This window comes from Entelurus aequoreus, linkage group LG03 (assembly GCF_033978785.1).
Source record: "Entelurus aequoreus isolate RoL-2023_Sb linkage group LG03, RoL_Eaeq_v1.1, whole genome shotgun sequence".
NCBI classification, from domain to species: domain Eukaryota; kingdom Metazoa; phylum Chordata; class Actinopteri; order Syngnathiformes; family Syngnathidae; genus Entelurus; species Entelurus aequoreus.
The window spans coordinates 55,000,229-55,025,860 of NC_084733.1; the positions used below are offsets into that span (position 1 = coordinate 55,000,229).

Here is a 25,632-nt window from a genome sequence, read left to right on the forward strand (position 1 = left end):
ACACTTTGCACTTTTAGTAAACAGTCACTTTTTATATAAGTGGGAGTCTATCAGCGTGCCCTTACTTGACTCTTGGCTGCATTTCCAATGAAGCGGTTTTTGGAGGCGAAAGACACACAAGCTCTTGATGAGGATGAGGAGAGACACGCGTATCAACAGATGAACAGTAGAGAAATAATCCAGCTATATCAGATATGTGGCAGACGTAGCTGTAATTGACTAAAAAAACATTTTGGGATAATACATATTAGAGGCAGGGGGACTTTAAATAATAGCGTCTTTATTAATGCTTCAACAATACACAAGCCTCCAGCGAGGTGGTAACAGTGCCTAAAATAGTCAACAGCCTGTCTATGCAATTACTAATTATATTGAACAATATTTGCTCAAAATTGCTCGTCAGTCTTAAAATGTAATCTAGTGTTTGGGCTTGTCACTCAACGCTTTCTCGTACACACGTACACACAGGAAGCACATACACAAAAGCAGTCCCATAGAACAGTGGTCCTCAAATGGGGGTACGCGTACCCCTGGGGGTACTTGAAGGTATGCCAAGGGGGTACGTGAGATTTTTAAAAAATATTCTAAAAATAGCAACAATTCAAAAATCCTTTATAAATATATTTATTGAATAATACTTCAACAAAATATGAATGTAAGTTCATAAACTGAACATCAAATCAAGTAGGCTATTCCATTCATTACAATGCAACAATGCAATATTTAGTGTTGACAGCTAGATTTTTTGTGGACATGTTCCATAAATATTGATGTTAAAGATTTCTTTTTTTGTGAAGAAATGTTTAGAATTAAGTTCATGAATCCAGATGGATCTCTATTACAATCCCCAAAGAGGGCACTTTAAGTTGATGATTACTTCTATGTGTAGAAATCTTTATTTATAATTGAATCACTTGTTTATTTTTCAACAAGTTTTTAGTTATTTTTATATATTTTTTTCCAAATAGTTCAAGAAAGACCACTACAAATGAGCAATATTTTGCACTGTTATACAATTTACTAATTCAGAAACTGATTTACTTCTTTATCTCTTTTTTTCAACCAAAAATGCTTTGCTCTGATTAGGGGGTACTTCAATTAAAAAAAAATTCACAGGGGGTACATCACTGAAAAAAGGTTGAGAACCACTGCCATAGAAGCAACTAACAATTTGCAGTCATGTTATTGTTCTGATAGAATATAAAGCAGAGGTGTCAAACTCGTTTTCATTGAGGGCCACATCGCAGTTATACCTACAATCAGAGGGCCGATTATAACAGTAAATATACTGTGTATGAATGTAAATGTATAATCACCTCCTTCCTATTTATTATATTTTACTGATGGATAACTTGCTTTGAAATCATAAATCAAGGTGACAAGCAGATTTAGATTAGGGGTGTCCTGACCCGATATTAATATCCGATATTGGTATAAGTCCGATATCACAAAAAATACAAGTATCGGATGATATGGGCTTGCATCTAAAATGTCCAATATAAGCCCCAATAAAAGCAGTCCTACAACGTGTTTACTTGTGTAAAGCTGGACAGCCAGTTAACATCTAAATGAGCACACAAAGTTGGTCTTTCCTTGTCTTTTAAAGAACTTATTTACAAAAGGAAAACATGGTAAGCTATAGTATACTACAAATGTGTCCGCATCCAACATTTTGCGTCATGTTACCATAAAACTACAATATAAAGACAACATAAGTCTGTCATAATATTTTTTTTTGTGTGTTTTTCATTCTAATTTTCTCTGAATTGAATTCACTTGATAAAACCTTTTCGAACATTGCACACTACAAAATAATAAATAACGATTCGTGCTAATATCGTATCGGATATTATACTCATGGTTACCAGTATTGTATTGGAAGTAAAGGAGTTGTATCGGGACACCCTAATTTACATATTTTTTTATGATAACAAAAAACGCTTGCAATATCGTGTTGCATGATCAGATCATTATAAAGTTTAGAAGATATACAATTGTATGCAAATCTTTTTTCTGGCAAAATTTAAAGAACAAATACAATCATTTGCACTTTTTTCACAATACAAGAAAATCATTACACTGCACTTGGAAATTATGTTAAGTTGTTGTTAATGTTCAACATCTACTTTTGAGTTTGGTTATTGTATGCAGATTGCTTTTGACAGATTATAATTAGATATATTATAACTAGCATTTTAATTGAAGGGATGTGTGAACAAATTTAAAAATAATCTCTTATTTTAGAAAGCAACTGTAGCTAACAACTTCTATCAACATGCCATAATAACATGCCAACAATGTTATCAAATAATATGGCTGGATCCTGACAGACTTTGACCTGTTTGTAAATAAACCGGCTAAGGCTGAAGTTGAAGGCCTTCCTCGCATCCAAGCCAGCATCCCTGCAGCCTGCACTACCAGCGTCCATTAAAGCCCAAAAACGCGCACATTATTGCATAACAAAACTTGCAGCTCTCTGCGACGTTGTATTATTTCTACTTACGGCGTGCATCTGTCACTGTATTCGTTGGCGATGGTCTCAATGCCACCGCTCCTGGCCACGGCGATGTGGCAGTTTAGGAAACCCACATCAATGCCGACCACTGACATAATGGACGCTCTTATTTGCCTTCTTAGAAACTTATCCTTTGGCAGTGACCGCACTTGTCACCTTTGTGGGAAAAATGAGATTCTACCTAATTCCGCCAAAAAAGCTCTAATGATAAACACGTTCGCCAACAATGGGTGCTGTGAGCTAAATTACACACTCTTATGTAGTTCAGGTTGTTTATAGTAAACTCATCCGGCGTAATCCTGAGAGCAACGATGACCAGAGCGGATTCTCCCACTCCGAGGCGACGGTAAACATCACCAAAGGATCTAAGAGCCTGATGCGCTTAAACCCCGCCCACAGTCGTCACTGATTGGTGTGTCATCCCCATTGCCCTTACGTGATTGGTGCGTTAGGCGATCGATAACAGAACAATCTAGAACTCGCTGGAAAATGGGAACCTTTGAATACGTCACAACAGCGCTGCGATGACGGAGCCAATATATGATGTCCAGTGTTTTTTTTATGTGTACTTTATTTCGTTTTTCGTCATCATAAATATACATGCGTATAAGCGGTGATGACAAGTTATCTATTTTTGGAATTAGCAAGAAGTGGTGCTGCTTATGATGTCTGGTAAGCACCACAGGTGTGGTTTGGCTACTTAAATATAAATGATAAATGACAACAATATAACAAAAAAACATACAAAATAAGTCCATGTTTTAAAATAATTTCATCGTGTTTAAATATATTATGGCACTGTAAAATGCTGTATCACAGGCGATGTGTGTAAAATACACTAACAATAGGAGGGTTGCCTATGACGTCACATCCGCTTTTCCTTTTCGCGGCTTTTGAAATTGATTGAAATTTTAATTCACAAGATGGTCAAGCAGCTCGAGTGCAGCATTAAAACAAGTGAGAGTGAGTGTAGAGTTTGAGCAGAAGATGCCGTATATTGCTCTTCTGTTCTTGGTTGTTCCAGTCGTTCAGATAGAGAGATAGGAAAGAGCTTTCATAGAGTCTCGAAATAAGTGGTTCATAAAGGTAATAAAGTCAGGGAAAAAAGGAAAGTGCGTCAAAGGAAATGGCTCTTAAATATATCACGTTCATCGTCTTGTGGAATACAATCGGACCGCTTGCTTCTGCAGTGATCACTTTGTAACATGTTAATTGTTTGAACATTTGTTTGAGAAACTTTCTGTGATGTAATCGAGTTTAGTCTCTATTAGTAGGGGTTGAGAGCAGAAATAAACGTAAAGAAGTGACAATAGATCGCATTAGTTTGTGTTATTTTGTGGTTGCTGTGCCTAAATGTAACTACGAAGACCTGCTTGTGCAAATAAACTATACGTCATGTTAAGTCCTAATAATAAATATTGTGATTGTTGGTCCAAAGCACTGTATTTTTATTGTCGGTTTTCATAACAGAAACTAAAAGGTTCGTTGTTGTGGAAAGCCAATTGCTTTATTCGACCACATTATAGCATATTTGGAGATATTTGTTAGCATCAAGAAAATATCTTTATTAGTATTAATAAACTAGAATGAATACATCTCTGGTAGGCTCAACAGCATATACCGAATCTTGATATCGCAAGCAAACATTGCTGAGCAGCAGCTAGGGACATATACAGCTACATAATTAGACAAAATATGAACTTCAAACAACTGCAGACATGAATTGTTCATGAGTAATATAACTTAACCTTTTTCTCATTAGCGTCACTATCACAGCAGCACCGCACTCGTTATGTCAATCAAATACGTTATTAAGAGATGCTCGAATAAGTCCAACTTGACTTTCACCGATTAATGTTTAATTTGTGGAGCCCTCAGATGTAAAGACATGATGTGCCTCCAATATTTTCTTCTCTAAATACCAAGTGTCAAGTGAAATGAGATAGCAGTAACCGCTTGGTAAAGATAAATGGTTTAAATATTTTCCAAAATATTTTTCTTAAGAGTGTAAAATCCACTCCATCACAATTTAAATATTTTTTCATGATCACTTTTATATTTGTCTCTAAACCTTTCAAAATAAGCTTAAATATGCACGAATTCAGGTAAATAAACAGTAGCCTAATGACCATTGCCTGAAACCCAGAAGTGCCCGGATGAGCCTCTAGGTCACGTGTTTGCAACCCTCCTATACCAACTGCATTGTGCATTCTCATTTCTATACTATTTAGTTGTATAATATATATATTTGTGTGTGAGAACTAAAACTAAATATTATATTATTATATATTATATTATGTATGTATGTTATATTTAATATAACGTCACCTTGTTACTGGTCCAAAAGCACTGACTGCGCCTTCATATTCGCATTGGACTTATAAACAGGAAGTGATAGTCAAGTAAATCAAGGTAGGCTTGCCTCCTATTTAAGGTATTTTTGCCAAAATGGGATTGTTCGGCAGAACGCCAGAGAAACCACCGAAAGATCTGGTAAGTAGCAACGACCACTTTATGACTTAGATATCAGTTTAGGCTCCTAGATGGACATGAAAGGCGATAGTGCTAACATGGCTAACTATGCTAGCGTTAACTCCAAGCTAAACACGGTACCTCTCCTTCAAACGCATTGTCAAGCAAATATTGTACATTCACCAGTTTGTATTTTAGTGTTTGGTTTGCATGTGTGTCTGCAATCCAATAATTGCTGTGTTAAATGACAAAATTACGCGTTCACGTGAAGAGCTAGATTGTTATAAGGTACTGCTGTCAATCACCTCGATGTAAACAAACCAGATAATCTGCCCCAGCTACAGTAAAATACATTTACCATATGATTCGGATGATTATTATCAAAAGTATTATAACGCAAGATTTTGAAACGTTTTGTGTCGTATCGTTCCAGGTAACTGAGTGGACACAAAAAATCCGTAAGGAATCGAGAACCATCGACAGACAAATACGAGGTAAATATCGTAGTATGGATTTTGCAGAATGTCACAGTTTATGCCGTTAGGCAGCACGGTGGAACAGGGGTTAGTGCCTCACAATACAAAGGTCCTGGGTTCGGGATCTTTCTGTGTGGAGTTTGCATGTTCTCCCCTTGACTGCGTGGGTTCCCTCCGGGTACTCCGGCTTTCTCCCACCTCCAAAGACATGCACCTGGGGATAGGTTGATTGGCAACACTACATTGGCCCTAGTGTGTGAGTGTGAATGTTGTCTGTCTATCTGTGTTGGCCCTGCGATGATGTGGCGACTTGTCCAGGTTGTACCCCGCCTTCCGCCCGAATGCACCCCGAAAGGGACAAGCGGTAGGAAATGGATGGATGTATGGGTCACAGTGTAAGTCCTTTATAACTTTTCAGTAGTTGCATGTAAATATCAAGTCACACCAGGAGACTGTACTATCTGCAAATGTGATCTCTGCTTAACTGGTTTTGTTGTGGTTCTCAAACTTTTTTCCACCGAGAACCACTTCAGAAAACACTTAGCTGTCCAAGTACCACCATAATGATCAACATTAAAATACAGTAGCGTAGTCGGCCTAAGTATTCATTAAAAACAAGGCAGTTGTTTTATTTTACAAGCATATTTAATGTTTTTCGCCACTGTAACATTACACACAGTTTGACATGAACACTGTTAAAATATAGGAAAGTAAAACACCACTTTAATGAAGCTATTTTTTTGGCGTACCAGTAGATGGAGGTCAGGTACCGGGTTGCTTTCTGAGACTTCCCGGGAAGTAAAGAGCAAAAAATTGCAAAATATGGACGAATAAAATGTCATGTATTTAGTACCCTGTAATATGCCTCACACACACTTATCAAATACATTTGAATGTATAGGTCATTAACACTAATAAATAATGAATGGTAATGAAAGTTAATGGATGGGCTAAGTTATTTGAATTGGAGTCAATATCCATCCAAGATTGCTAGCGATGGTATGTGGCTATTCTGCACCACAGGACACTAGGTCCTCCTTGCTGCAATAGCAGTCTGAGATTTAGAAAGTTTCTCCATGTTGTGTCTACATAATCACACTGCTTGCCTCAGTCCAACCAGACTTTTGCTGGCTTTTTTGGTGACTGTTACAACTGAAAATTCCTGAAGGTTGCGGCAAAAGTTGATTCAGTAATATTTTTTTTCATTGAAATCAGCTTGATATTTTAGGAATTCAAGTGGTCCTTGTAACCTTAAGCACACAAATCACAGGATTTATAGAAATCTAACAAAATATGCTTGTGCAAAGTTTAGGACTAACAGGTAAATACTAGAGGCAATAAAATCAAATTTTCTGAGCTCATGGTCAAATTACTGTACTGTTTAAATTGATTATAAATTATAATTATAAAAAGAGACACCATTACTTATTTCTAATTAAATTGTCCGCTGTCTACTATGTCCTCCACAAGTTGCAAACATTTTCTGTGTATGTTTTATGATTGGTAAATGTTTGATCATTTGTTCCAAATGATAGTAGTTAAGAACCTATGTGAACTGTTGAGCACAATCCAAAGTGGGGATTTTTGTTGAGCCACGATGGGAGTATCATCACTATCAACATCTTTGTCATGTAAATGCTGCCTATTGCCCAGGTTGGCATTGCAAATGAGAATATGTTCTTGATTGCGTTACATGGATGGATGAATAAAAAAAAGCAAACATGTATGTTAGGATGTGGGTGTATTGCTAAATGTCTATATACTATATTACCCAAAAGGCTTGGTGTTGTAGACAGGAACTGGAAGTGGGTCTGAGCTACAGTAGGAGGAAGGATGACAACTGTGCCTTTTGAGCTCTAAAGAGTTGATATTGTTACACATAATCAATTTACACCATATGCAAATTATATGTTCATATCCTTCTTGTTACAGATATTCAACGGGAACAAGAAAAAGTGAAGAGATCCATCAAAGATGCAGCCAAAAAGGGCCAGAAAGATGTTTGCGTCATTCTCGCGAAGGAGATGATTCAGTCAAAACGAGCTGTAACAAAACTGTACTCCTCCAAAGCCCACCTGAACTCAGTGATGCTCAGCATGAAGAATCAACTTTGTGAGTTTTGCATCACAGCGTCTGGTGGACTCCACAACTTCAACTCTTTAAAAGAGTGACAGTGAAGCGAATATATTTTCTTGCTTTTTCTTTTTAGCCTTACTGCGTGTAGCTGGGTCCCTGCAGAAGAGCACAGAGGTCATGAGAGCCATGCAGAATCTCATCAAAGTCCCTGAGATACAGGCCACCATGAGAGAATTATCAAAGGAGATGATGAAGGTTAGCATTATATCCTCAAATAGTGTCCTCCACAAGGAAAAATGCACATGGGGTGCTTTAATTACTATTTTGGTGGCCACATTTCCACCAAGCAGTAGTTAGATTTGGTCCTCGACAACAGTGTGACATCATAGCAACATGTTTTACAGCCATGCATGTGCTAACTTCAGGAGTACTTTTGTCCTACTTGTCTACCTTCCCACCCCTGTCCCAGAATTACAGCATTTTTACACAAACCGTCCCATCTCTGTTACAGCTCTATTACTTTTTCCAAAGGGCTGATTAGCCAATGAGGACAATGGACTACAAAAGAGGCAGATAAATGCTGGCTTTAAAAAGGACTTTTGTTAGGAACCAAGAATAAAAAGACCCTGAAACGGCTGACATGAGATAGTTATTCATCCCAACTCTTATAATAACGTGGTAGTAACTATTTTCAATCGAACAATCAACGACGCTGAATTACAAATGTCTGCACAACTATTTACCTCCGGGTACCATTAAAGAAACCTTGACCTAAAAAATTTGATTCAACTGATAATGGAAAAAAAAGTGTTCAGTGTAAAATCGTTTTTTTAATGGGTTTTCAAAAAGGCAAGTTCTTATAATGTTGCTGTATTTTTATATATGAAGGACACATTTTAAAGAAAACCACTTAATTCCAATTAACTTCTGGAACTTTCTGCACTGGCCACTATTTAGGAAAATAAGGAAAAAGGCTTCGAAATAAGCATCATAATTCCCAAACCACTCATTGTATTCCTATGTAGGCTGGCATCATTGAGGAAATGTTGGAGGACACTTTTGAGAGCATGGAAGACGGAGAGGACATGGAAGAAGCAGCAGAGGAGGAAGTTGACAGGATCCTCTTTGAAATTACAGCAGGTGAAAGAAATGCACTAAACTATTCAAGTGTTTTGTCACTGTAATGTGTTTTTTTTCCAGTATACACATCTTAACTGCACATGACTTAAAAGTTCTGTCTGTATTCTGTTAGGTGCACTCGGCAAAGCGCCCAGCAAAGTCACAGACGCCCTGCCTGAGATGCCGTCCGGAGCCACCGCAGCCTCTGAGGATGAATCCGAGGAGGACATTGAGGAGATGCAGTCCAGACTAGCTGCTCTTAGGAGCTGAGGTGACTGGGCTCTGTATTGTTGGTTTGCTCGCTCTATTGAAGAGCCCAGACATCACAGGTTCAGTTTTTGCAGTACTGAGCATCCTTTCGACAACTTCCAATCATTGGTTTCTCACATAATCTTTAGGTGATCACTTTATGCTTCAGTCATTTATGTATTTTTGTTCGGTCAAAGGACTTTTGCTCTTTTATTACAAGCGGTTATTCTCGGTATTATCCAAAGTTAAATAGAAAGTTTGAGAAAGTGTATATATTGTAAGTATGAACAGCCTACTGTGCCTATAGTGCTATTTCTTATGTCCTTTGACTGGTAAGATTGGGTATGTGTTTCATCATTTAGTGACTTAGTTAAAATGTTCAAATCTAATTCAAAGCACTAACTAGTCCCTCTTGACTAAACCACAAAAATGATGGGTGCATTTCTTTTTTCTTTACAGTCAGTATCTTCTCTATGAAATGCACTCGCCACAAAAATGCACGCATACTTGCCCGAGTGCATTTGTTGTGCATTAACACTCAGTGTGTCCAAAGTTTGCAGGATATCTATATTGTGGAAGTGCAATGTGTGTGTATATTTTTTATATGTGCATGGGCTAAAAAGTAGGGAAATAAACCTTTATGGACAAAGAGAATGTTTCTGAAATGAATAATGTTCCTCTTTTACTCCATGTTGATCCTTCCACATTATAGGTACAAAGTACATTATACTCTATTATGCTTAGTGCGCACCTATTAAAGCATTATGACATTTGCATGGGTTTTTTTATACCTTTTTTTTGGAGCTTTTGTGTGCCGCTGCTTTCAAAAAGCATTCCTGTGGTGTTTAAAATGAACAATATGGCACAATTTAAAGCCGCTATGGTTCTCCAATGTCTGCCTTTGTTCCGACTGTAACAAAACCTTGCTTCTGTCTTTTGAAGCAGCAGCAGCAACTCTCCAGACGTGGGTGCTCAAAGGCGTCAATCGGAAGAACTTTCTTTAAACTGGTCCAATAAGTTTACAGCAAAATCGTATCTTGAATCTGATGCATTCTTTTAATTAATTTAGAAAATACAGCGCATCATGGTTACAAACATGCTATAATGGATTAACACCAAACTACGCTTACATACTGTAGATAACAAACTTGTGCTAATTGATTACTTCATTCGAAAGTCAATGCCCAATTCCTACAAAACGTTTCAAGAAAATGTATATATGGTGTTTGCTAGGGTCTAGTGGTCTATTTGTACTCACAATCGGCAGCGCCAAACTTTAATCAGAGTTTACGTGTTTTCTACAGGCTTGCATGGTTTTTCTACCAGTACTTGTGATTTCCACCCATGTCCCAAAAACATACATGACTCTAAATTAGAAATATTCAACTTGATTGTTTTGGGGGGCATGTTTCTAGAGAAAGACCCACGGGCCGGACTTCTCCCTTCACTATTAGTCTTATTTTATATATTATGGAGAGCAAGCGTCCTTTCCAGTAGACATTTGGTTTATTTATTTTGCCAGAGTAAGAGTTACATGAGCTACATGATATTTTTACACACCTGTAAAAAAGTTATTCAAACATAATTTCTATGATACTGTTTTTAAGAATCTTCTGCCAAAATGTGTATCGCACAAGCTTTTTGAACTGAAATTGCTGGCCAGCAGTTGAATGCCTAAATGATGAAAAAGAGAGGACTTAAAATGGAATCCTGAGGAACTAAATAGTGTAACTAAAGAAGTTGAACAAATGACTACTGACTAACTGAAGTAAACAAGCTCCAGCAACACATTAGTTACATAAATCCCATTATGAAAAACATGACTGCCGAAAACGAGAGGATTTAAAGTATTGCCTTGAGGAACATCTCAGTTAGACTGAACAAAAATATAAACACAACACTTTTGTTTTTGCTCCTATTTTTCATGAGTCAAACTCAAAGATCTAAAACTTTCACTATATACAAAAAATACTTATTCCTCTCAAATATTGTTCACAAATCTGTCTAAATCTTTGTTAGTGAAAACTTCTCCAAAAGATAATCCATCCCACCTCACAGCTGTGGCTTTTCAAGATGCTGATTAAACAGCACGATTATTGCATTAGTGTGCCTTAGGCTGCCCAAAATAAAATGCCACTCTGAAATGTGCAGTTTTATCACACAGCATAATGCCACAGATGTCGCAAATTTGAGGGAGCATGCAGTTAACATGCTGACTGCAGGAATGTCCACCAGAGCTGTTGCCCGTGAATTAAATGTTCATTTCTCTACCATAAACCGTCTCCAAAGGCGTTTCAGAGAATATTGTCAGTACATCGATCACAACTGCAGACCACATGTAGCCATACGAGCCCAGGACCTCCACATCCAGCAGGTGCACACCTCCATAATCGTCTGAGACAAGCCGCCCGGACAGCTGCTGCAACAATTGGTTAGCATAACTGAAGATTTTCTGTACAAACGGTGAGAAACTGTCTCAGGGAAACTCATCTTCATGCTCGTTGTTCTCATCGGAGTCTCGACCTGACTGCAGTTTGTCGTCATAACCGACTTTAGTGGGCAAATGCTCACATTTGATGGCGTCTGGCACGTTGGAGAAGTGTTCTCTTCATGGATGAATCCTAGTTTTCACTGTTCAGTGCAAATGGCAGACAGCGTGTGTGGCGTTGTGTGGGAGAGCGGTTTGCTGATGTCAACGTTGTGAATCGAGTGGCCCATGGTGGGGCTGGGGTTATGGTATGGGCAGGTGTATGTTATGGACAACGAACGCAAGTGCATTTGATTGGTGGCATTTTGAATGTACAGATACACCGTGACAAGATCCTGAGGACCATTGTCGTGATATTCACCCGAGACAATCGCCTCAATTTGCAGCTTGACAATGCACTGTCCCATGTTGCAAGGATCTGTACAAAATATCTGGAAGCTGAAAACATCCCAGTTCGTGCATGGTCAGCCTACTCATCGGAAATGTCACATATATACATTTGTAGTAGACTTAATGATTTCCAGACCAATTAAGTGAAATTGGATGATTCTGCGCTGATGATGTCACGACACACTAATTTGCCATTGGTTGAAAATCATTGGTCTATACCGGGTTTCCCACAATACCATAGTAAATTCAGGGCGGAGTTTAGATGATGCCATCGTCTAATTTGTAATCAGATTTGTTGCTAGTCACTTTTTTAAAAAGGAAATCTAAAAAAGTCTGAATATTTGCTAAAAAAGTTGGCAGCACTGATCTTTCCTGATATGTATTAGTTTTTGTTATCAGACCAGCTGCATATGAGATGTGTCAAGAAGTAGAGTTATGATGCCATCTACTGTACAGAGTTGGGACAACAAGCTATAAACTAATACACGGTCCCATTATAATGTGTTTATGAGTGAGGGTGAATAGGTAGCACCAAATCTATTTACAGTTGGACAACACCAATTTATTTAACAAATAAATGAATGTATGGGAAGCACTGAGTATGTTCCCTGTGAGTGACGGGCCACAATTCTAGAGTGTACCTCCACTTATAGGCTGGGATATGCTCCAGCTTACACATGACCCTAATAAAGACAGGCAATATAAAAAAATTATAACACACCAGACATTTCATTAGGTACACCTGCACAATCTCTTTGATCCTTCTATTGTGTTGGATGGATTGCAAGTTAATGGACTTTTACCAGGCCCAAATCTGGAGTGTCAAAAGAGCGGGACAATTTTTGGCTGACAGTTTTTTTTTATTGGTCGCTCGAATACAGCTGAGATAGGCTCCAGCACCCCCCGTGACACCGAAAGGGACAAGTGGTAGAAAATGGATGGATGGATGGTTGTCAGTATATTGTAAAAAGAAAATGTATTTAAATTTTTAAACTTACATTATATATTTCGATGATATAACAATATACAGAAAATCTGCTGGATAGAAGAGTGAAGAATGCAATAAATATACAATGAATCCATTAAAAAACTATACTACCAATGGTTAATTACTGTTCAAGAGTCTGAGGTGAATATATATAGATAGCGTGTCTGTATTGGCCTACATTAGATTGTTTTTTGTCATATTTACAAAATGTATCCCCCATTTTTTTTCTCCAAGCGCCCTCACTGGGCAATCACTTACTGGAATCGACTTCCACAATATCTGGTATCATTTACCAGCATAGTGGGTTTTAAAAATAGACTAAGAGGAGAAGTATTGGGGAAAGAGATTATTCTAGATTGTACCTAATGTCATAACTGGTTTTATTGATTATTGACTATTTTATTGATTATGGACAAGCAGTAGAAAATGGATTGATGGTACTTTTTCATCACTTATTGTTTGTCTTTGGTACACTAATGTGTATATTTTAGGCCATTTTATTTTTGCAAAAATATATATATATATTTTTATATTGCTCTTTTTATCTTTGGTATGAACATTATGTAAACTCGAAGTTATTGGGGTTTTTTTTTGGTTCTTTGTTGTTGCTATTTTTGTATTACTACATTTTATTATTTGATCATGTTGTACTGCATTGTAATCTTTTGTTTTGTGATTGTGTGATGTTTTTTGCCTGGACCCCAGGAAGAATAGTCTCCACTGCGGTGTAGACTAATGGGGATCCTTAATAAACTAAACTAAACTAAACTGGTAAAAGGTTGGACACTCAAATGAAAAAAGTGTTAAAACAAAATGCTTTTGACACCTATAGAGAACAATCCATTTAACAGTATTTCTGGTGTAGCACTGAATTTTAAATATTAAAAACACATCATAGTGCGATGCTGTCATTGTAAATGGTGCAAAAGTAAGTCAAGCAAAACGGAGTGTTAGTACGCTTTGTAGTAAAGTCTAGAATATCTGACGTCATGAAGGTGTGCCCTTATGCTATCGTGCGGCGCCACACTGCCACTTGTGGACATTGTCGGTACTACGTGACGTCGGCGTCGTGCGCGTCCAGACGCTGTCATGGTTAGGAGGAAACTCCTCCCAGCACAAGACACCGCGTTCTGTCGCCTCTCCAGCGCTATGGTCTCCTGGATCATCTCCAGACTTGTGGTGTAAGTCATTTAAAAAAAATATTTTCACTGAAACAACAATAATTGTGTGGTTTGATTCTTGCGCGTCGTAATCGTCGCGCAGCGCAGGGTATGTCGGATTTATGGTTGTTGTTGGTGTGTGAGGAGAATAAGAAACGCTTCGAGATGACATGAAACACGTACTCCACCAGGAATGCGACAGTGTCACTCTTATATGATTATTAATAATGACACGGTGATGTTGTGTGACACGCTATGAGAGCGGTCCTGTGTTTATGTCCCACACTGGAGGAGAAAAAAACAAAAGGGATGGGTCAGCCTTCTCGGGTTACAGCCTTTCATGTCATTATTAAGATCATTAAATATAGCAATGCAATTCGCCCCACTGCAAAAACAAAATAAGCTAACTAATATTGCCATGTATTTATTTAGCTGGTGTGATTCAGCGCCATGACACACCACAGGCCTGCCTATGCCCCACAAAATAAAGCAGTTCAATTTAGACGAGGACTAAAAATATAGGCCTATGTATCAAATGTATATTTCATAACCACCCCCGTACTCCCCAAATAAAACAGGTTAAATGAGTGTTGTCTGCAAAGTGTGCTTGGCCGGAGAGGTGCAACAGCATGCGGGTTAGTAACTTGATCGGATCGCCCTCACAGCTGTTGCCGGCTATAGTGCTCCTCAGGCGGGAGGACGCAGGTGTCTTCACACGAATAGAACCGCGAAGGGACATGCAGCTTTATAACTTAAGTCTCAGTGTGTAAGAAAAACGTTCTGACTTCTTATTGGGCCCTGAACGTAACATACGCCTGTGCATTAAAATACGGTGACATCATTGTCATACAGGAATTGGCATTTATTCACACTGGGTTGTCCAAGGTGCGGCACAGGAGCCATTTGTGGAGCTTGTTTTTGACACACATTGTTGAAGTCAAATTAATCAATAAGGCACAATATATAGTGCCTTATATTTTTTATATAAATTTAATATCAAAGGACATCCACATCCTTTTAAGTATTTGTCAATATATCTTAGAGCAGGTCTTTAATGTTTACCAGACCCAGACGGACACATGTCTTGTATAAAATTGTGTGTCCCAAAGGTACCCTGTTCACTTTCGGTTGCTAGTGTTATCTTTCTTCTGCTTGTGTTTTATTGTTTTAATCAAACACTTGTGATTAAGGGCTGTATAAATACACTTTGATTGGGCAGCACGGTGGAACAGGGGTTAGTACGTGTGCCTCACAATACGAAGGTCCTGGGTTTGATCCTGGGGTTTGGACTTCTCCGTGTGGAATTTGCATGTTCTCCCTGTGACTGCGAGGGTTCCCTCCGGTACCCTGGCTTCCTCCCACCTCCAAAGACATGCACCTGGGGATAGGTTGATTGGCAACACTAAATTTGCCCTAGTGTGTGAATGTGAGTGTGAATGTTGTCTGTCTATCTGTGTTAGCCCTGTGATGAGGTGGCAACTTGTCCAGGGTGTACACCGCCTTTCGCCCGAATGCAGCTGAGATAGGCTCCAGCATCCGACCCCGAAAAGGACAAGCGGTAGAAAATGGATGAATGGATGATAAACATTAAAGGCCTACTGAAACCCACTACTACCAACCACGCAGTCTGATAGTTTATATATCAATGATGAAATCTTAACATTGCAACACATGCCAATACGGCCGGGTTAACTTATAAAGTGCAATTTTAAAATTCCCGCCACACTTCCGGTTGAAAAACTCCTTTGGATATGATTTATGCGCGTGACGTCACAAAAGCAACGGAAGTGGTTGGACCCCATCGGACCCGATAGAAAAGCCTCTTGTTTTCTTCAACAAAATTCCACAGTATTCTGGACATCTGTGTTGGTGAATCTTTTGCAATTTGTTTAATGAACAATGGAGACTGCAAAGAAGAACGTTGTAAGTGGGATCGATCGGTGTCTTAGCGGCTAAGTACAATACTGTAATATCTGTGATATTTGCATTAGTGTACTGTGTCTTTAAGGGTTTGGGGAACGCGCATGCGCGAGTGAGTTGGCGGAGAACTTAAGTGTGTGTGAGCGTGAGTTTTGGCTAACAGCAGCTTGTGTATGTGTGCGTTACTTTTTGAACTACAACCAGTTACCGCTTGTTAATAAAGCGATTGAGCAATTTGTTTAATGGACAATGGAGACGGCAAATAAGAAAATTGTAGGTCCGATCGGTGGAGCGGCGGACTACAGCAACACCAACACCAGGAGGTTGTGTTGTGTTTTGAGCAGGATAACAGACGCACTACGGTGAGTCTAGCTTTGGCTTCCAAACATTTGATCACTTGCCCGTACGTGCGTGTCGATATGTGCATGTGACGTACGTAACTTTGGTGAAATATATGTTTCTTGCCGACTCTGATGGCGGCCGGGGTGTCGTCAAAAGCGTACAACGCCCGCCGCCGCATCTAAGTTAGCTTCCGTTTTTTTAGCTTCGCCAAGCGGAATATTATTAATCGTGTATTTACATGTTCATGGTTTAATAGTATTATTGATCTTCTGTCTATCCATCCAGTCAGGGTTTTTTTTTATTTAGTTTCTATCTGCATTTGAGACTGACGCTATCACGTTGGCTACGCAGCTAGGTTAGCTTCTGTTTTTTTTAGCTTCGCCAAGCGGAATATTATTAATCGTGTATTTACATGTTCATGGTTTAATAGTATTATTGATCTACTGTCTATCCATCCAGTCAGGGTTTTTTTAAATTTAGTTTCTATCTGCATTTGAGACTGACGCTATCACGTTGGCTACGCAGCTAGGTTAGCTTCTGTTTTTTTAGCTTCGCCAAGCGGAATATTATTAATCGTGTATTTACATGTTCATGGTTTAATAATATTATTGATCTTCTGTCTATCCATCCAGTCAGGGTTTTTTTTAAATTTAGTTTCTATCTGCATTTGAGACTGACGCTATCACGTTGGCTACGCAGCTAGGTTAGCTTCTATTTTTTTAGCTTCGCAAAGCTGAATTATTAATCGTGTATTTACATGTTCAGTCACTGTGAATGTCCATTTCGCGTTCTCGACTCTCATTTTCAAGAGGATATAGTATCTGAGATGGTTTAAAATACAAATCTGTGATACACAATAGAAAAAGGAGAGAGTGTGGAATCCAATGAGCCAGCTTGTACCTAAGTTACGGTCAGAGCGAAAAAAGATACGTACATCACTGCCTCTCAAGTCCTTCACTGTAACGTTCCTCATCTACGAATCTTTCATCCTCGCTCAAATTAATGGGGTAATCGTCACTTTCTCGGTCCGAATCTCTCTCGCTCCATTGTAAACAACGGGGAATTGTGAGCAGCACTACCGCTTGTGACGTCACGCTACTTCCGGTACAGGCAAGGCTTTTTTTTATCAGCGAGCAAAAGTTGCGAACTTTATCGTCGATTTTCTCTACTAAATCCTTTCAGCAAAAATATGGCAATATCGCGAAATGATCAAGTATGACACATAGAATGGATCTGCTATTCCCGTTTAAATAAAACAATTTCATTTCAGTAGGCCTTTAACTAAAACTACTGCTAGAAGATAGATACTTTTCAGTGTTATGCTTATTTTTACATTTAGCTGTGTTTTTGTTGTTGTGTTGTTCATATTGTTAGATTGTTGATATTGTCTGATTTATTTATTACAGTAGATTGTTTACAAAATTAGAGAATAAGAAGAAATGAATACAGGATGACTTTGGGGGGGAAAGCCACAAGAGTATTTTAATGAGAGTTAATACACACATTTTTGGTTTTACTTGTTTTATACTATTCACTTTATTAATCTAACAGTTTTATGTAATAAAAGGGTATTAAGTCAATGAACTGTGAAATATTGTGAACATTTGTTTGCCTAAAACCCTTGTCCTATACATTTTGATCTGATTCTAATTTAGTCATGATCTGCAAATTGAAGGAAAAAACAATCAATTATCAATATTGGCAATGCCGTATCACACACCCCTAAAGTAGTGACACATAAGCATAAAACAATTTTGCATCCTAATATTAATGTTTTCTTTCAGACTGGTATTTGGTACACTATATCCTGCCTACTCATCCTATAAAGCTGTGAAGTCAAAAGATGTGAGAGAATATGTGAGTACACTACATTTGTATTTCATATTTAGTGTATAGTTTTGTTGGCAAGTTTAACACTGGAATGCTAATCATTTAAGGCAAATTTTTCATCTGTCTGTCTATTAAGAATGAAAAATATCTGTAATGCAATGTATCGCTTCATTATCTGTGTCGGAATTGTATTGAACAATACTGTTACAGGACAAGACAATCACTCAATTTTAATGTCATAATCATTGGCAAGCTAATTTGATGATATTGTATTTTGAGTTACTCTACCACACTATTCCATACACCGATTTCAGTGTTTCCCATGCAATGGTACCTAAACTTAAGAGTGTATTGAGATAAGCGTTGTCTCTCGGCTAATTGCTATGCCTAAAGTTACAAACACCCCGCCATTAGTTGGTGCAGGGAATGCCACAGTGAACCCCAAAACCTCTTGTCTTACTCGCTAACTTGCTCAGTGGCCTAGTGGTTAGAGTGTCCGCCCAATAGTCATACCAAAGACTATAAAAATGGGACCCCACATCTGCGGTCCCCTCCAAGGTTTCTCATTGTTATCCCATTGGGTTGAGTTTTTCCTTGCCTTGATGTGGGATCTGAGCCGAGGATTTTGTTGTGGCTTGTGCAGCCCTTTGAGACACTCGTGATTTAGGGCTATATAAGTAAACATTGATTGATGGAATTACAGCTGTACATTCATTTATTTGTGCCGTTTTGTCGCAAATACATTTGGACCACCACAAGTACATCTGGCGCTGATAGATCGTAATTCAGCTTCTTAACACAGCTCATACACATCTGGTCTGCTGGAAAATAAGAAGATGCAGCGAGAGATTAGTGTTGTAAGCACTAAAAGTGAAAGACTGGAGCGAAACACAGAAAGTGTTTCTGGCATAAAGAATCACTTGTATTTACTCTGAAATCAAACACAAGCTGTCATGAAAAGTATTCGCTGCGGGAGCGGAGATCTAGATATTCAGGACACCTCCACAAGCCCAGGTCATTTGCACTACCATTGCCATGAAAGGCGAGATGTGGAAACATGCAGAGCACCTCCACATGTGTGCAGACTAGCTTATGACTAGCAGGAGTCATGACTATAGTGATAGTGCTTCTAATGTTTAGTGACACTTTGCCCTCCTGGGGAAATAGATAAAACAGGGTTGTTTATTTTTTTATGGCACATTAAAGAGCTAAAGTGATCAAAAAGCAAAACCAAAACCAGTGATATTGGCACGTTGTGTAAAACGTAAATAAAAACAGAATACAATGATTGACAAATTATTTTCAACCTATATTCAATTGAATAGACTGCAAAGACAAGATACTTAACATTCGAACTGGAAAACTATATTTTTTGCAAATATTAGCTCATTTGGAATTTGATGCCTGCAACATGTTTTAAAAAAGCTGGCACAAGTGGCAAAAAAGACTGAGAAAGTTGAGGAATGCCCATTAAACACTTATTTGGAACATCCCACAGGTGAACAGGCTAATTGGGAACAGGTGGGTGTCATGATTGGGTATAAAAGCAGCTTCCATGAAATGCTCACTCATTCACAAACAAGGTTGGGGCGAGGGTCACCACTTTGTGAACAAATGTGTGAGCGAATTGTCGACCAGTTTAAGAACAACATTTCTCAACGAGCTATTGCAAGGAATTTAGGGATTTCACCATCTACTGCGCCATATTTCTAACATACACATGGCTGAAACCATCCGTTCAGGACAAGGCAGTTAGCATCAAGGGGCTAACTATGTTTCGGTCGGACAGGAGCAGAACTCTCACTGGTAAATCCCGAGGCGGTGGTGTTTGTATATACGTCAATAACAACTGGTGCAATAATGGGAAGATAGTATCATGTCACTGCTCTCCTGATGTAGAACTATTAACTATAAAATGCAGGTCATTTTATTTACCCAGGGAATTCAGTGCTATGATTTTCACAGCAGTGTACATTCCTCCCAGTGCTAACACCGAAGAAGCTTTGAATGCTTTGTACTGCTCCATCAATGAACTGCAATCTTCACATCCAGAGGGAGTTTTCATCATGGCAGGGGATTTTAATCAAGCTAACATAAAAACTGTGTTCCCTCATTTCCATCAATATGTGAATTTTGCAACCAGGGGTGAAAGCAAGCTGGACTTGGTTATAGTAATATTAAACAGGCGTATAAAGCTGCACCACGCCCCCACCTTGGCTCCTCAGACCATCTATCTGTGATGCTAATTCCTGCATACAAGCCCCTGCTGATCAGGAAGCAAGCTACAGTGAAGCAGGTGAGGACTTGGCCAGAGGGAGCAATGTCAGCATTACAAGACTGCTTTGAAACCACAGACTGGGACATGTTCAAGACAGCCGCCACCGAAAATCATCACACATGTGTGGAGGAGTATGCAGTGTCTGTCCGCATACATTCAGAAGTGCATGGAGGATGTCAGTGTGATCAAGAACATCCCCACACGGGCCAACGAGAAACCCTGGATGAACAGTGAGGTACGTGCAATGCCTAAGGCTCGGAACAAGGCTTTTATATCTGGCGACATGGTGGCACTAAAAACAGCCAGAGCTAACCTGAACCGTGCCATTAAGGTTGCAAAGCGTGCTCACAGTCAGAAAGTGCAGGACTTCTTCGACAACCCCACAAACACTAGACGAATGTGGCAGGGCATACAGGTCATCACAGACTATAAAGCTGCCCCCGGTCCCTGTGACAACAGTATCAGCTTCCTAAATGACCTTAAAGGCCTACTGAAATGATTTTTTAAAATTTAAACGGGAATAGCAGATCCATTCTATGTGTCATACTTGATCATTTCGCGATATTGCCATATTTTTGTTGAAAGGATTTAGTAGAGAAAATCGACGATAAAGTTCGCAACTTTTGCTCGCTGATAAAAAAAAGCCTTGCCTGTACCGGAAGTAGCGTGACGTCACAGGAGCTAGGATTCCTCACAATTCCCCGTTGTTTACAATGGAGCGAGAGAGATTCGGACCGAGAAAGTGATGATTACCCCATTAATTTGAGCGAGGATGAAAGATTCGTAGATGAGGAACGTTACAGTGAATGACTTGAGAGGCAGCGATGGACGTATCTTTTTTCGCTCTGACCGTAACTTAGGTACAAGCTGGCTCATTGGATTCCACACTCTCCTTTTTCTATTGTAGATCACAGATTTGTATTTTAAACCACCTCGGATACTATATCCTCTTGAAAATGAGAGTCGAGAACGCGAAATGGACATTCAGTGCCTTTTATCTCCACGACAATACATCGGCGAAATGCTTTAGCTACGAGCTAACGTGATAGCATCTTGCTTTAACTGCATATAGAAACAAAATAAATAAACCCCTGACTGGAAGGATAGATAGAAAATCAACAATACTATTAAACCGTGGACATGTAAATACACGGTTAATGCTTTCCAGGCTGGCGAAGGTTAACAATGCTGTGCTAACGACGCCATTGAAGCTAACTTAGCAACCGGACTGCACAGAGCTATGCTAAAAACATTAGCTCTCCACCTACGCCAGCCAGCCCTCATTTGCTCATCAACACCCGTGCTCACCTGCGTTCCAGCGATCGGCAGAAGGACGAAGGACTTCACCCGATGCGTTTGGCGGCCCGGAGACGTAGGAAGTCAAGGTGAGGTCGGCGGCTAGCGCGGCTGGCGCTCCAACAAAGTCCTCCTGGTTGTGTTGCTGTAGTCCGCTGCTAATACACTGATCCCACCTACAACTGTCTTCTTTGCAGCCTTCATTGTTCATTAAAAAAATTGCAAAAGATGTCCAGAATACTGTGGAATTATGAAATGAAAACAGAGCTTTTTGTATAGGATTCTACGGGGTACCATAACTTCCGTTACTCGGACTTCGTCACGCGCATACGTCATCATACCGCAATGTTTCAGCCGGATATTTCCCGGGAAGTTTTAAATGACACTTTATAAGTTAACCCGGCCGTATTGGCATGTGTTGCAATGTTAAGATTTCATCATTGATATATAAACTATCAGACTGCGTGGTCGGTAGTAGTGGCTTTCAGTAGGCCTTTAACAACTGCTTTGCAAAGTTTGAGGCACTTAACACCACTCCGGCGAGAAAATCCATCCCTCGCCCTGATGAGCAGGCGCTCAACCTGGACATAGCGGATGTCCGGAAAACCCTGAGGAGAGTGAACCCTCGTAAAGCACCGGGACCTGATGACATTCCGGGCAAGGTGCTTAAGGGATGTGGCTTGTACAGCCCTTTGAGACACTTGTGATTTAGGGCTATATAAATAAACATTGATTGATTGATTGATTGATGTGCAAACCAGCTTGCTGGGGTTCTCACAGACATCTTCAACATCTCGCTGACCCAGGCTGTGGTACCAGCATGCTTTAAGACGGCCACAATCATTCCAGTGCCTAAAAACCCCACAATCTCCTCCCTCAATGATTACCGCCCCGTTGCACTCACCCCCATCATAATGAAGTGCTTCGAGAGGCTGGTAAAGGAATATATTGTCTCCAGACTTCCCCCCACATTCGACCCATACCAGTTTGCTTATCGCCCTAACCGCTCCACAGTGGACGCCATCCCCTCTGCACTCCACCTGAGCTTAGAACATCTGGAAGGAAAGGACACATGTGCGGATGTTGTTTCTGGACTTCAGCTCAGCATTCAACACCATAATCCCGCAGCACTTGGTGAGCAAACTGGCCCCCCTTGGATTCAGTACCCCCCTATGCAACTGGCTGCTTGACTTCCTCACAGACAGACACCAGTCTGTGAGAGTGGGCAACAACACCTCCAGTGCCATCTCCCTGAGCACCGGCTCCCCCCAGGGCTGCGTCCTGAGTCCGCTGCTGTTCACGTTGATGACCCATGGCTGCTGTGCCAGGTCCACTACTAACCACATTGTGAAGTATGCGGACGACACGACAGTAGTGGGCCTCATCCGTGACAACAACGACATGGACTACAGGGAAGAGGTGAAACATCTGGTTGACTGGTGCAGAACCAACAACCTGGTCCTGAATGTCGACAAGAACAAGGAGATCATTGTTGACTTCAGGAAGCACCAGTCCAGCCACGCTCCACTCTTCATCAACGGCACAGCGGTGGAGATGGTAATCAGCACTAAGTTCCTGGGGGTGCAGATAACTGACAATATAACCTGGTCCCTACACACCGGAGCTCTTATAAAAAGAGCTCAGCAGCGCATGCACTTTTTGTGTCGGATGAAAAGAGCACAGCTCCCTCCCCCCATTCTCACCACATTCTACAGAGGCACTATAGAGAGCCTGCTGACCAACAGCATCTCTGTCTGGACTGGAGCCTGCAGTGCGTCAGATTGGAAGTCTCTGCAGAGAGTGGTAAGGACGGCGGAAAAGATCATCAGGACTCCTCTTCCTCCTATCCAGGAGATCGCAAAAAGCCGCTGCCTGACCAGGGCTCAGAAAATCTGCAAAGACTCCTCCCACCCCCACCAAGGACTGTTTTCACTGCTGGACTCTAGAAAGAGGTTCCGCAGCCTCCGAAGCAGAACCTCAAGGTTCTGTAACAGCTTCTTCCCTCAGGTCGTAAGACTCTTGAACACATCATAATTATCCCCTCAACTCCCCCCAAAATGGATTAACTCGCTGGAATTAAAAAGACAATATAACATACATCCATAATCGTGGATGCATGTGAAAAAGTGCAATATATTTATCTGTACAGTAATCTATTTATTTATTTATATATGCACCTTATTGCTTTTTCATCCTGCACTACCATGAGCTTATGTAACGAAATTTCGTTCTATCTGTACTGTAAAGTTCAAATTTGAATGACAATAAAAAGGAAGTCTAAGTGTAAGTCTACGGTCCGTAATATAATCAAAAAGGTTCAGAGAATCTGGAGAAATCACTGCATGTAAGCGATTATATTACAGACCTTCGATCCTTCAGGCGGTACTGCATCAAAAAGCGACATCAGTGTGTAAAGGACATCACCACATGGGTTCAGGAACACTTCAGAAAACCACTGTCAGTAACTAGTTTGTCGCTACATCTGTAAGTGCAAGTTAAAACTCTACTATGCAAAGCGAAACCCATTTATCAACAACACCCAGAAACATTGCCGGATGGACTGATGCAAAGTGAAAAAATCTTCTGCCAAGTCCACATTTCAAATTGTTTTTGGAAACTGTGGATGTCGTGTCCTCCGGAACAAAAAGGAAAAGAACCATCCGGATGGTTATAGGCGCAAAGTTCAAAAGCCAGCATCTGTGATGGTATGGGGATGTATTAGTGCCCAAGGCATGGGTAATGTAAAGGCTAAAAAGTTACAGTACATACAGGTTTTGGAGCAACATATGTCGCCATCCAAGCAACATTATCATGGACGCCCCTGCTTATTTCAGCAAGACAATGCCAAGCCACGTGTTACAACAGCATGGCTTCATAGTAAAAGAGTGCGGGTACTAGACTGGTCAGCCTGTAGTCCAGACCTGTCTACCATTGAAAATGTGTGGCGCAATATGAAGCCTAAAATACCACAACGGAGATCCCGGACTGTTGAACAACTTAAGCTGTACATCAAGCAAGAATGGGAAAGAATTTCACCTGAAAAGCTTAAAAAATTGGTCTCCTCAGTTCCCAAACGTTTACTGAGTGTTAAAAGGAAAGGCCATGTAACAGTGGTAAAAATGCCCCTGTGCCAACTTTTTTTTAAATGTGTTTCTGCCATTAAATTCTTAGTTAATGATTATTTGCAAAAAAAAAAATGTGTTTCTAAGTTTGAACATTAAATATCTTGCCTTTGCAGTGTATTCAATTGAATACAAGATGAAAAGGATTTACAAATCATTGTATTATGTTTTTATTTACGAATTACACAACGTGCCAACTTCACTGGTTTTGGGTTTTGTAATAACACAAAGATGTGCTGTTAAATGTATGTATAAGATTGTTTTTTAGACTTTTTTTTATATGTACATGCGTTATGGCCAATTATGCAAATTAGACAGTTACTATTTGCGGACCACGGCTCGATTTTTTCGTGGGCCTGTGGTACATTATAGAAATAAAATAAACAGGAAAAACCCAGCAAAAATAGGGCAAAGAGGCAAAACGTAAAGAGAAAAAAACTGGAAGTGTGAGGATGGTGCATAGCGGCTGTTGGCGTGTTCACAGGATGCAGAGAAGGCAAGTGATGTGCAGACAGAAGTTCATTTAATTAGACAACAGGCAGAAGTAAAGTAATACAGGTTGAACAGGAACACTGTGGCATTAACTAGATAATGATCCGGCACTGAAGGAGGGACCAAAGTGGAATTAAATAGAACTAATTAATTATGAGGAACAGGTGTGCTGACAGGACAAAAACAGAAAGTAAAGGTGCTGCAAAAAAACAGACTAAACAGGAAATGCTGTCAGAACTAGAGCACCAGGACAGAAAATGATGCAATAAAAAAGCAACAAAGTCCAAACTGTCATGTAGAACAGTGACAGGAATGCTAATAACTAATAATAACACACATATTTGTCTTTAAATAGACAGTATGTATACATTTTAAAGCCTTTTTAAAGATATGTATTGTATGCACATACTTCAAGGCCA

General features: G+C 39.7%; 3 protein-coding genes across 4 annotated transcripts in view; 2 read left to right on the forward strand and 1 right to left on the reverse strand.

Moving 5' to 3' along the window:
• Positions 1–2,864, reverse strand: part of hspa4l (heat shock protein 4 like) — a 56,179-nt gene extending 53,315 nt beyond the window's left edge. The window contains 2 exon segments of the mRNA XM_062042210.1: positions 66–123; positions 2,504–2,864. Coding sequence (XP_061898194.1) covers positions 66–123; positions 2,504–2,610 — 165 coding nt within the window. The 5' untranslated portion in view covers positions 2,611–2,864.
• A 202-nt stretch (positions 2,865–3,066) lies between these two features.
• Positions 3,067–9,641, forward strand: chmp3 (charged multivesicular body protein 3). Of its 2 annotated transcripts, none has more exons than XM_062042209.1 (6): positions 3,067–3,187; positions 5,421–5,481; positions 7,396–7,575; positions 7,673–7,794; positions 8,565–8,679; positions 8,792–9,641. In XM_062042209.1, the coding sequence occupies exons 3-6, from the start codon at positions 7,488–7,490 to the stop codon at positions 8,926–8,928; spliced, it is 462 nt and encodes a 153-aa protein (XP_061898193.1). In that variant the 5' UTR covers positions 3,067–3,187; positions 5,421–5,481; positions 7,396–7,487; the 3' UTR covers positions 8,929–9,641. The 2 variants fall into 2 exon arrangements, with proteins under 2 accessions (XP_061898193.1, XP_061898192.1); XM_062042208.1 differs by lacking the exon at positions 3,067–3,187 and adding an exon at positions 4,692–5,008 and having other exon boundaries at positions 8,792–9,640.
• A 4,176-nt stretch (positions 9,642–13,817) lies between these two features.
• The window catches only part of reep1 (receptor accessory protein 1), a 37,455-nt gene continuing 25,640 nt past the window's right edge, over positions 13,818–25,632 (forward strand). The window contains exons 1-2 of the mRNA XM_062042212.1: positions 13,818–13,954; positions 17,980–18,052. Of these exons, the coding sequence (XP_061898196.1) occupies positions 13,863–13,954; positions 17,980–18,052 (165 nt within the window). The 5' untranslated portion in view covers positions 13,818–13,862. The remainder of the gene's footprint in view (positions 13,955–17,979; positions 18,053–25,632) is intronic.

What these genes read in the sequence shown, in the direction of transcription:
- chmp3 (XM_062042208.1), top strand. Translation starts at nt 4,964, where the DNA reads ATGGGATTGTTCGGCAGAACGCCAGAGAAACCACCGAAAGATCTG. An exon ending in AGAAACCACCGAAAGATCTG is followed by an intron (nt 5,009 to 5,420) that starts GTAAGTAGCAAC and finishes GTATCGTTCCAG; the next exon opens with GTAACTGAGTGGACACAAAA. An exon ending in CCTCTTTGAAATTACAGCAG is followed by an intron (nt 8,680 to 8,791) that starts GTGAAAGAAATG and finishes GTATTCTGTTAG; the next exon opens with GTGCACTCGGCAAAGCGCCC.